Consider the following 12,522-nt stretch of genomic DNA (forward strand, 5'->3'; position numbering starts at 1 on the left):
AAGTGACATTAACGTCCATCTAAAAAATCGTCATATTCAGACATTCAGTCGTCATGCTGTGACCCTCCACGTGTTTCAAGCCACACAGCAGCTGGTGCCGCAGGTCGGGGGGGGGTTGAACAGGTGTGAAGGCAATGTGAGTCAGAATCAAGAGATGACTTTGCATAACAGAGGTATCGTGGCAGGTGACAGAAAAAAGGACTCGGATGCACAGATGTCCCACTCGCTCGTTAGAATTCACTTATTTTTTTTTTAAATTGAAAATGATTAATGTGTTTTTCCGACACCGTGGCAGCAGAGAGAGAGAGTGTTCAGGTTCTGTCAACAGGGTGAGGTCGATTTCATTGTCTCTTTCAGGTGGAAGGAAAGTAGAGGCGGGTGGGGTTGGGCTGGGGGGGGCGTCGTCATCGCCCACCTCCCTAACCCAACTGGTCCTCGTACTGTTTCCCGGAAGCAGTCTCCAGTCGGGAAGAAGTCCCAGCATCTCTCCTGGTACATCTTCACACAAAGGACTCCTGCAGCAGGGAGAGGGCGGGGCATCGTCACATGGGAAAGGGTTAGAATATAGAATATGAAAACTTATTTTACAGAATAGACATTGGAGAGAAGAAGTTACATTTAACGTATTTTAAGATATTTCCCTAATTCCAGTTCTATATATGTGGTTTGACTTAGACACTAGATCTGAGATGTTGTAGTTAGGATGAAGTGAGCCTGTGAGGAGCTGCAGCTTTTTTTGGGTTAAGATAAATATTAAATGATTATTATTATTATGTTTTATAGTATATTATGTTTTAAAAAGCACGATGTTGATCCAAAGGAGTAAAAACATCTCAAGTAAACTTCCCTTCCTTCTGCAAATCGGTGACATAAGAAGAGAAGATTCACATCTAATAAAAACACAACTTGAATCTCAGGTGCAGGACAATAACAAGTTAAATCAAAAAGCGAGCGTGTAAACCCACGCACACTCCTTCCTCCGGCTGAACGCAACTTATGCAACATATGAAGTGGGTAGAGCAGCTTTTGTCTTTCTGTCCTCCAGCCTGATCAGAGGAGCGGATTCTAACAACGAGCTGTGCTCACGTACCTGACCCGTGTGTTCAGTCTCGTCCTTGTTGATCAGGTACATCAGGAAGAACCTGTGGACGGGACCGGGGAGACACCAGTGTGAATCAGGGACAACTTTCAGAAGTGAGGGGTTGTGTAGTTGTGTGTGTGTGTGTGTGTGTGTGTGTGTGTTGCTGCACTCACAGGTAGTTGGCCAGGTTGTGCTCTTGTAAGGTGTGAGTCTCGAACCCGTGAGGCGTCCGGTCAAAGTAGTCGTTCCCGATGCCACAGATGAAGCATTTGGTCTGAGAGGAGAAACGGAGGTTAAGCAATAATCTGAACACGTCCATCGAGGAGGAGAAGTGTTGATTTGTCTGTCAGGAGAATTAAACTGGAAAACCCATTTCTATCGAGAGCTGTTTTCAGAGCTGCAGATGGTGATACACACCACCACCACCACCCCCCCCCCCCCCCCCCCCCCCCACAGAGCCCTGATCTCTACATCACACACTCTGAGACGACTGAGACTAAATCCACAGAAGCTCAGTGTGCGACTGTCCCACAGAGAGCTGGCTCCGTCTGAGAGGAGACAAACAATCCTTCTATCACTTGGTTTTCTTGGTGTGTCTATTTACTGCGCTTCCAATGAAGATAACTCAAATAAAAACGATTCTTTGAATTAGTTAGCCTTAATCGAGAGCCTCAAACATTTGGACAAGACAGGATTTAAGTTATCAGATCGCTTCCTAGACGTCTGGTGGTGAAACACGCGTCTATGCATCAGCAGGACTCATGAACTCCATCTCACCTCCATGTCCTCCTTCACCTGCTCCTGCTGATCTCTCAGCTCCCCGAAGGCATCGATGATCAAACCTGAAGGAAGGGAGGGGGGGGGGGAACCGTCAGATCAGTGATTATCTCACACTCTGACACAACTCCTCTTTCACCTCACGGCCCTGTGCTGCAGCCGGACGAGGTGAAGAAGAAGAAGTGAGGGTGTGGTACCTTGAATGATGGCGAGCAGGATGACGATGACGAAGAAGAAGAAGGTGATGTCGAACAGGATGCGGTAGAGCTCGTAGGCGTCTCCGGCCGGGTCCTCCAGCTCGTCTCCGATCCCCCCGCCCGCTCGCACCCCCACGTACATGTGGAACAGGTAGCACTGTGGAGACAGACGAGGGGGAGCTACTCAGATTACTATTTTCTTTCAAAACTAAAATCATCTTCGTCCACACGAGTTTTGCAGCTTTTATTTTCTTATTTCAAATCAGCAGAAAAGTAGAAAAGTCGGACAAAATGAAAGTTAACAAGGAAGTTTGTTGACTTCATCCAAACGTCTCCTTTTCAGTTCGTCCACACTGCAGCTGCAGAGTTTTCAAACTAAAATGGCGCCGGCAGTGTTTCATAACTCCTCTGCTGTAGGTGCTTGGGACGTCATAAAAACATTGATGCATCAATTCACAGTGTTTTCAAGCTGAAGTGATCGGTGGAGCCGCTGTGTCTCATTCTGTGGAAACCAAGGATGGGAAAATGAAAGTCTACTTCACCAAGCATCTGTTAGAAAACTCTATAAAGTGTGAAGTCTTTAAAAAAGAAAAATGACTGAAAAGAAACTGAACTTGAATCGGAGAGTTGTTCCTTCACAGTGTCTCCTATTATCAGGAGGTTAATAGGTCGAGAACATAACATTGACTGGTTTGACTGGTTTGACTGCAGCCCCCCCCCTCCCCCCCACTGACAGAAGAACACGTCGCGCTCCGTTCACTCGTCTCCTGAAAAGGTCGAACATTCAACCTGACGGCCTCAGGAATCTTTTTCAGCTCCGATCATGTGTCCTTGTCGACAGCTGCAACCTCCACAGGGTTTCTTTCTATTCCACAGAATAGAAAAGTATTTTCAATTTTCTCCGAGTTTATCACCTCCACAAAGGAAGTTATGTGTTTTCACCCCTGTTCCCTTTTTTTGTATGATGAACAACTGTCTGGATTTCCACTAAACTCAGTGGAAGGAGGAGAAAGAGCTCATTCAATTTTTGGGGCAGATTCAGGAAATTACATATTCAGTACGCTGGCACCTTTTGAAATGTGGTGAAGCTTGATTCAATTTAAAAACGCCTGATGGGCTTTGGTGGAGGAATGTCAGGGTTTTCCATGGGGTCTTAAAAAGCCTTAAATTTAAAAATAGGAACATTTAAATCGGTTAATTAAGTCCTAATTATGTTCAAATGAATCAAACAACTTCCTTCAAGCTTTAAAATGAGTCTCACTCATAAGATTCACTTCTCGGCTACTTCACGTTCGATTAAGAGGAGGTGCAGGACTCTGATACTTGACCAGGGTCTCATGTCTTGATTTGAACTCCCTTCAGAAGCCCTGGTTTGCTCTCTACTGGATGCTCCTCTAGTTAATGGAGCACGTTTCACAGACCATCAGATAATAGATTAATAGAATACCGTCATCATGTCGTCACACTTCATGTCGGGCTCGTCCTCGTCCTCGCTCTTGTTGTAGAACTTCCTGAAGAAGTTGAAGGCCACCACGGTGTAGAGATAGACCACCACAGCCAGCAGACCCACAGTCAGCACCAGCTGGGAGGGGGACAGAGGGAAGACATTAAAATCTGACACGGTTCCTGGATCCATTTCATGGTTTATGGGTTCCTCCCTGACCATCAACACAACCGAAGTTTCATGGTCATTTGTTTGGTAGTTTTTTGTCTAATCCCGCAAACTAATAATTATACAAACAGATGAAAACCTCATTAGCAGAGAAAATAACAAGACTTGAGAATTATCCAGTTCCTCAAACGATCAAATCAATTAGTGACAAACGCCTGAGGTCACTTTCCTGATCTGATAAATACCAGTTTAGTGTTGAACGATGAATGTGAGACAAACAAACTTCATAACTTTTCACCTCACACCCATTTCTCCTGCTCACCTCCTATTTAATACCCTCTGAGTTCTTGTCCCCCCCCCCCCTCACCACCTTCACCTCCTCCTCTCATACTGGGAAACATGTCATTTGACCTTCTCCTTCTTTCCAGTGAGACAGAACCTCTTCCATCGAGTTTTTTCCTGAACTGGATTAAATACGTGTGCGTCTTCGCAGGGAAAGTGTTTCACGAACATTATCAAGGCTCCTTCAGCTGAACAGAGGATTTCACCAGGCGCCTCTCATTAGTATTCAGTGACTCCGGAGACCTTCAGGAAATCAAACTCACATCAGTGCAGGACATCTCCGTCGGCCCGGCTCCGCTCGGCAGCTTGCTTCTTTGTGATTCAGAATTTTTGAAATATGCACAGAGCCTCAGAGAGAATTGTCTGAACCTCTTTTGTCTGATGAATCTGAAGAGACGAACTTGAATAACTTTCCAAGGCCGTCACCTGTTCCAGATGTTTGGATTTCAAACTCTGTGTTTAATTAGCACTATTATATAAAAGAGAATCGGAGAAAACCATAAAGACTGAGGACGCTGTCTTATCTCCTTTTGCTTTTTGAGAATAAAGTTGATGATGAAATCCAGTCAGAGGTGTTTTAATCTTTCTAAGCAGATTCAGCTTTCAGCTCAATGTGTTTGTTTTATCTGCTTAATAAAAGATTTGTATTAATACTAAAACTGATTCTGTATAAAATAATTTCACCCCTTCAGGCATTTTGACAAAGATGCTATTTATGATTAAAAGTTAGATTTTCATTTTGAGAGTTCGACTTTATTCACAATATGCAAAAAAGAAAACCCTCTTATTTAGTTTGAACTTATATCCTTGGCCCTAGTACTCCATGTATAAATTTGCATACTATTATACTACTATTACAATAGTGTTTAACGCCATTTAATCTGTAACAATTAAATAGTAGTTTCCTTTTGAGTTGAGTGCTTTAAACTAGTTTTTTTGCTTCTATGATTTCACATCTGCAGCATCAGCCAGAATCCAAAAACTAGAAGTTTCATTTTAGACACAAAATAAGTTTCTCACAACAAACTGTGTGTGACTCTCTCCAAACTCCATTAGTCGACAAAACACCCTGAAGACAAAAAATGAAAAATCCAGTTGCTGTGATGCTTCATTTGTATTTAAATGTTTTTCTCATGACTGATTATTGGATTAGCGTTTGTTTTCCAGACTCCCTCCACTTTTCCACAGGATCATTTGTTGATTTGATTATGTTGGAGCTCAGTATGAATCATGACGCTGGTTGTTTATCCGTCACTGAGCGGACGCAGATTATTAATAGAGAAGAAGAATCTGACTGTGAAATGAAACTTAAACTTGTAAAAGTTCAGATTCTTAGAAATGTTTTTACTGCTACTTCAGCTAAAAATATAAACTTTTAAGAAACAACTTTTTCTGCTCTGAGGCTGGAGAGAGAGTTTCTGATCTGTCCTGGAGCGCCCCCTGCTGGTGGAGCCACTTGCCTGCTTCCCGTTGTGAGTGACGGAGGACAGGATGGTGCGCAGCGACTTGAAGACCATGGCGATGTCCAGCAGGTGAGCGGCGAAGAAGAAGTTGTTGAAGTGTCCCAGGGTGGACATGGTGGCGTACCAGATGAGGTACAGGAACAACTGGAGCAAGAGCACAACACAAATGACACAATGCGCACAATAACATTTTATAATCTTCATATATTTGATATCTTTATTGTTCCTCAACAGTAGCGTTAATACAAAGATCACATTTGATAAGAAATATTTGCTGTAAGGAGGACGGTCAAATAATAGACATTGGTAAAGTATTAATAAGAACAATAATGTTTGTGTATTTATGAATAAACTTGCGTTGTCGGTCAGAACCACTCCCATCTTCCAGATCTGATACTTGGTGTCGATGGAGCTCAGCCTGTCAAAACAAAATGTCGTTACAGACGTGCAAACATAAACAAATAATATCTCTAATAACTCTAAACCCCGCCCACACATACACACACACACATTGACCTGTACAAATACTTCATGTGATATACAAACACAACGTGGCCTGTAAGGAGAAACGTGTGAACCGGGGGGGGGGGGGGGGGGGGGGGGTGCTTCTCACCAGGAGACCAGGGAGGCTTCTTTCTCCACAGTCTCCACCGTGGGGTCAAAGTCCAGAGCGCTCTTATCCAGACCCAGCAGCTCGGCGATGCGCTCGGCTCCGTACATGTCTCCATATTTGTTGATCACCTGACACACACACACACACACATAGGGAACACAGCAGAGGTCAACCTCATCTTCTTTACATCACGTGTTCTAGTCTCTGCTTTTTAGAGAAAACTCACCTTCCGCTTGATGAACTTGTCCCAGTAGTTGTTGGGGAAAGACCTGAGAAGGAGAACAGGATCAGGATCACATGATCACAGTGATAATAGGTTTATATTGAAGTTGCTGAGGGAGCTTGTTCTCACGGCGTGTTGATGACCAGTCGATCCCATTGGCCCTTGATGTCATCGTCAGACGGCTGCTCGGTGATGAAGAGGCCGTCGAACTCCAGCTCCCGGGCGATCTCCTTCTCCCGCTTGAACACCACCAGAGGAACCTGAACGCACAACAGGAAGTGGTTCCATTCAAACAACAACAACTTTACGAACACACAGGCATCATCTGGAAACTGCTGACTCATGAGTAGACCCGCCTTCAGGTAGTAGTAGCCGACCAGGCAGACCAGTGAGATGACGGTGTGGAACACGGCCAGGAAGCGCAGCGTGGGCAGCATGTAGCCGCTCCGCTCCTGGAGCACGAACTCGTCCATGTCGAACAGCGTGTTCTCATCGTACTCATCGTCCTCCGCCCACTGGGTGTCGTCATCGATTTCCTCTTCAGGCTCCGACGTGACCTGAGGAGCAGCGGGAAGCAGAGGGTCACCTGAGTGTTTCCTCCACATTCAGAGGACGGGGGTTTTCAGACGAGGGTTTTAAGAAAGTTTTCTGTTATTCCTCTGCCACTTCACAGCAATGAACAGAAATATAAACAACAGAATATTATGTTGTTTTTTTAATTATATATTCAAATGTGAGGCTGATTTCTTACAGTGGTTTGTTGCCGGTCAGAATCACAACAGAACGTTTATTGTGAAGAAGGAGAAAGACGAGAATCATTGCCTCATGTATTTTATGTGTGTAACTTTGAAAAGCATTTCGATGATATAAACAACTAATGAAACAATTCTAACATTAAAAGAAGACTCAGAAACCATAATTTGATTATGATCATTATTAATAATTCGATTTGATTTGATAAATTTGTCTAATGTGACAGAAAATAGTGACATTTTGAAGTAAATTCCCACAGAACAAACTGAAGTCTTCAAATCTGTTGTTTAATCAACACCCCAATTATATATTCAGTTTATTATCATGTACGACAACAAAAAGATCAAATTCTCCCATTTGAGAAACTAGGGAAATTAATTTTGGGGGGTATTTTAGCATAAAAATAAACAAAATAAAATGGTCAAAGTATTTGTCGATTCCTTTTCTGTCCAGTTGATCCACTTCTTGTTGCAGACGGACAGATTTACCTTGTAGAAGAGCAGAATGAAGTTGATGGCGAAACACACGAACAGAGCCAGGAACCTCAGGTTGTAGAAGTTACGAGCCAGAAGGTTCTGGAAAGAGATCAAAGGACAAACTGATGACGCCTCTGTTACCGACAAAATCATATTTCAGATTCACGCTGACGGAGAATTTGTGTCCAGAAGGAAAACAAATCGAATTGAGCTAAAAGTGTCACCAGCATCTTGGTGAGGTAGACGACCAGGAAGGCGAGGACGGTGGACATGAAGGCCGGCGCCTCCTCTTTGGTTTGACTGGACCGGGGCTTGGACTTCTCCTCCGTCACCGGCTCCTTTGCTTCCTCCTGCTTGGGCTGGTCCTCCTTCTCGGTGCTGTATCAGTCATCACAGTTATTTCATTTTACAATTTCTTTTTTTACACCGCGTGACGATTACTTGTACCGGCAGTTTTTACTCACTCTGCTTTTTCTGGTTGGCTCTCGGGGGCGTCGAAGGGGTGGGCGGCGGCTTTCTGCATAAAGAGGGTGGAGCGTTAAAACGAGCTGAGGGACTCGGGGGGGCAGTGATGGTAAACAAGAAGGTATCTACAGTTTGAAAAATGACAGAATTCTGATCACAAACCTTTTTCTGCTCCGTGCTGGATACTTCTGCGCCGTGCTCGGAGACGTCTCCCAGCCCGTGCTCCACGTGTTTCCCCCCCTCCCTTTTAGGATTGGACAGCAGCTCCAGCAGCATGTCCACCTCGGCGATGTCTCCCGCCGGCGCCATGGCCGTGTCCAAGATCCTCGACGACTCCACGGCCTCCACCTTCTCTCCTTCCACCACATCCCCGTGGATGCCGAACTGGGTCGGGTCCGGCATGTTCCCGAGGATGTCCGTCACCTTGATGTTCTTGGCCCCCTCCACCAGGCCCCCGCCGAACATGGAGGACCAGATGAGGTGGAAGAAGCCGAAGACGAGGCTGTAGATTCCTTTGAAGAAGCCGGTGAAGAGCATCCAGAAGAAGGAGAAGAAGCCCGTGATGATCTCCCTGATGCTCAGCTTCTTGACTTTCTTGAACTGCTTGCGAACGTTTTTAAAAGAAAATATTTGGCGGACGCTGGCCAGCTTCTTCTTGACGGAGCAGCAGGCGGTGCTGAAGGCCGAGGCCGACTCCAGGGCGCCTCCTTCCTCTTCATCCAGGTCGCCCAGGATGCTGTGCCCATCCTCGTCTTCCTCCTCCTCAGGCTGTTCCACCACGTCCGGCTCGGAGATCTGCGAGGCCAGCTGCATCTCAAAGATGGTGTCCTCACAGAAGTTCACGAACATTTCCATCTTCTCGCTCTCCGTGCCCTCGTTGACCACGGCGAAGATGAACTCCCGCTTGGACTCTTTGACCTGCGGCTTCTCCCACTGCTCGCGGCTCGACTCGCTGATCTCAAAGTAAATCCTCTCGATGCGCTTGGCACTGCCCATGATTTCAATGCGACCCAGGTAAGGTTCAAAGTAGCTGAGCACGCTCTCCGCCAGATCCAGGAAGGTGTTGAGTCGAGAGTCGTGCGGCATGTGCTCCGACAGGTTGGTGAGCAGCACGGCCACGTTGAAGCCGATGTCTTTGGCCGGCTCGTGGAACCGTTCCACGAACTCCTTGTAATTAAACATGTCGTTCTCGTCGGCCTCGGCACACGAGAGCAGGAAGTCGATCTCCGACTGGCTGTACTGCTTCTGGCTCTCCATGGACCTCTGGAAGTCCTTCTTCGAGATGATGCCCTTGCACTCGGGGTCGTACTCCCGGAAGTTGTCCGAGCTCGTCAGATCCTTCAGCTTGAGGAACATGTCGAAGAACTTGAGGATCATCTCCACGTTGCTGGAGGACTCCATCAGAGTGTCCACCATCTGCTTTCCGATCGTCCCATTCACCACGTTACCTGAGGAGGGAACAGGAGTCGTCTCAGATCACAGGACACACTCTGAACTCTGCAGCATCACGTCCACAAAGAGAGTTTCAGGCTCTTACCCTCCAGCAGAGACAGCAGCATGACCACCATGTCCTTCTGTAAGTCCATCAGCTCCTTCAGCAGCTCAATCTGACTGGCGTCCTACAGACAAAAGACATTTACACATTGAGCATTATCAATTACTTTTGCAAATAATTAATAAATTTACTAGTTTCATTAAAATACTATAATGCTAGATCTGCACAGAGTTTAAGTACAAGTTTTCTTTTCCTTCAAATACATCTCATAAATGTTTTATTAAGAGCATTACATTTGATTATGGGACCATGACCTTTACTAAGTCGAGTGAAAAACTAACTTTTGAACTACCTCAATGCATATTTTTATCATTTCTGTACTATATAGCCACAGTTGGTTACTTATAAAATGAGTATTTGTCACAATAAACAGTTTTTTTAATGTTTTTTTCAGTTTTACCTGTGAAAGCTTCATCTGCATGTTGGCAAACACATGCAAGAAGCCAACGACTGCGTCCCACAGTCGGCTGTGAGCCAGACTCTGCTGGTTCCCAATACACGGGCCCTGAGAGACGAGGAGCAGGAGAGAGAGAGAGAGGGATGTGATCTATGATAATTCAGTCTTTATTATTCTTTAGATTCCACGTTGTCCTCTGAGCTTCTCACCTGAATGTACTCAGTCAGTGAGTTGAAGATCTGCTTGGCTACAGAGAGAGCTTTGGAGAAGTTGACTTTTCCAGTCTCGTCAATGACGTCTTTGCCGGAGTAGTACCAGTAGAAGTCACTGATAGATTCCTAAAGAGGGGGGGGGGGGGGGGGGCATAGGAAACAGAGGAAAATGAACACTGAACAACAGAATGTGTGATGTGATAACAGCAGAGTGTGTTTGACTCACCTGCAGCCGGAGCAGATAGTCCACAGTGCTGATGATGATGTTGACTGTGGTTGTGTTTCCAGTCTGAGTTCTCAGGAAGTTCTGGAAATCTGACAGAGGCCAACATTTTTATTTAATCCTCGATCTTAACACTTCTTTCTCATCCTTTCCATCCTCTTATGGTCGGCTGTTCGGTTCTCTCATACAGAATAATGCAATCTGATCAATTCAACCTCACCTCCATTGTGCCCCTCACAGAGAAGTTGCAAAAACCGGAACAGATCTTTGGTGAACTCGTCGTTCTGAAGCACCTTGGAGCCTTGAGAGAAAAGACATCCTGGTGAAAACAGCTGACACAAGGCACAGGGCTAAATTCAGTCTGTGTTTCCTCTTAATGAGGAGGTGTGCTTATGTTTGAATCTCCCCTTCAAAAGCAATTAACATGAGGCAAGCAGGTTTCATGTTCAGAACGTGACGGAGGTCCAGGGCCTTTAGATTCAAAACACTGAATCCAGAGAGCGTCTCATAAACAAATGCTCTGAGCAATAAACAGTGAAACTCTAGGACATTTCCATAAGCTGGAGGCGGCCTGATAACTTTCACATGCAGCGGACAGACATGTTTACAGATTTTTGCTTTAACCGGATGATCTGGTCTACAGATCTATGCAAAGAAACTGTCCTGAGAGCAGATAAAAAACAAAACCATGTGAAAGTTGGGACGTAGGTGGAAACCAGCTTTTGTGAAATAGGCCCCAAGTCCAAAGCAAGACAAAGCTTTGCTTCAGTCAAACCCTCGGGAGCCGGCACTGAAAGCCTTAGGGAGACAGAACCGAGCATCAGTATTAGGATTTGCATTAGTAATTGTTAACATGAAGGGAGATGGAACAAATATCACACAGAGGAACAGGCGGTGGATATTCTCATGAGCCTTCTTCTGCCGAGCATGCACACATCTGTCCCTACACACATCTGGGAGGAGGAGGGGAGGGGGAGGGGGGGTACCAAATAAAGCAGGGAGTGTGGACCACAGATATGGAGGAGACATTCAAGGTGGAAGAAGCAGAGCCATATCAGCGTGATCTAGATGTTTCTATTTACCCCGCTCAGTGTGGTCTGCCATCGATGGGAGTTTTTAAAAAATGACGGGAAGGAGACAAACAATACACCAAGACATAAGCAAAAAGAGAGGTTACAATACAAAGAGATATGATATTATATATAAATGTCAAGTACGAAGTGAAGAACGAAGTCATGCAGTTAAAAAAAACTGTTTTAGACAAGGAGAGAGGGTAGTGGGGGGGGGGGGGGGGGGAAATCATAGGCCTGGGTCTTTTTGATGAGCATTAAATGAGAAGTTCAGTCATGGTTGAAAACTTCAGGAACAGAGACACGAGTAGTAACAGTGATTTGTTATACACAGAACCTGGGGGAGGGGGGGGGGGGCGGGACGATGATGAGGAGACATAGTTTTGAGGTGAAGAGCGTCGGGTGGATGTTTGGTGTGGAGGGAAGAAGCTCTGGTGTTAATGCTGGACCATGTCTGCGTGTTCTGGATCTATATCCCCGGAATCCAAGCTGGACAATAACGTGTTCCATAGTAAATTAGGCTTTTTCTCATAGATTGTAAATAAAGAAGAACGACACGTCAGCTCCAATGTTCTGTCATGTTTTGGCTTCGTTTTCATACAGTTGATTGTGTCGTCCATCTTTATTCACAGACTATGGGGTTTGCTCCTGCTTCTAGACTAAAGCTGACAACATTAGAAGACACCACAGTGACTCTCTCTGAATGACCAAAATTCACATCGATAGCAATGTGAATTTTGATTGTTCCCACTACTGAGGTTAAACACTTCTACTTATTAGGAATATAGCGTTTAATAAGTGCTTTGAAAGGAGAAGGAGGTTATAAAGTTGTCATGGTTCAGCATTAGTTGAGAGAAGAATAAGAGGGAGAACATTTTGGTGTTTTTTTGGGATCAAGAGTAAAAAATCTTGTTTTGGGTCTTGGAAGTCTAAAAGGAGAAAAGAGGTAGAATACCGAGCTACTGATGATACTCTTCACTTACTAGACCCTTCGTCTGTCACCATGCCGAGACCTTCCGCTTTGTTCTGCCTCTCAAATGCATTCAAGTCCAGGACACTAGAA

At 45.2% G+C, this 12,522-nt stretch overlaps 1 protein-coding gene across 1 annotated transcript in view; it reads right to left on the reverse strand.

Moving 5' to 3' along the window:
- Positions 1 to 419: 419 nt before the first annotated feature.
- LOC128459848 (ryanodine receptor 3-like) overlaps positions 420 to 12,522 on the reverse strand; it is an 80,295-nt gene continuing 68,192 nt past the window's right edge. Inside the window, 24 exon segments of the mRNA XM_053444775.1 lie at positions 420 to 446; positions 448 to 512; positions 1,087 to 1,142; positions 1,255 to 1,355; positions 1,859 to 1,923; positions 2,056 to 2,212; positions 3,503 to 3,637; positions 5,470 to 5,616; positions 5,830 to 5,890; positions 6,086 to 6,213; positions 6,312 to 6,354; positions 6,438 to 6,568; positions 6,665 to 6,865; positions 7,550 to 7,636; positions 7,762 to 7,915; positions 8,002 to 8,054; positions 8,165 to 9,450; positions 9,540 to 9,621; positions 9,958 to 10,062; positions 10,164 to 10,292; positions 10,393 to 10,481; positions 10,610 to 10,690; positions 11,472 to 11,486; positions 12,443 to 12,516. Coding sequence (XP_053300750.1) covers positions 420 to 446; positions 448 to 512; positions 1,087 to 1,142; positions 1,255 to 1,355; positions 1,859 to 1,923; positions 2,056 to 2,212; positions 3,503 to 3,637; positions 5,470 to 5,616; positions 5,830 to 5,890; positions 6,086 to 6,213; positions 6,312 to 6,354; positions 6,438 to 6,568; positions 6,665 to 6,865; positions 7,550 to 7,636; positions 7,762 to 7,915; positions 8,002 to 8,054; positions 8,165 to 9,450; positions 9,540 to 9,621; positions 9,958 to 10,062; positions 10,164 to 10,292; positions 10,393 to 10,481; positions 10,610 to 10,690; positions 11,472 to 11,486; positions 12,443 to 12,516 — 3,472 coding nt within the window.

Source organism: Pleuronectes platessa, chromosome 17 (genome assembly GCF_947347685.1).
Source record: "Pleuronectes platessa chromosome 17, fPlePla1.1, whole genome shotgun sequence".
NCBI lineage: Eukaryota > Metazoa > Chordata > Actinopteri > Pleuronectiformes > Pleuronectidae > Pleuronectes > Pleuronectes platessa.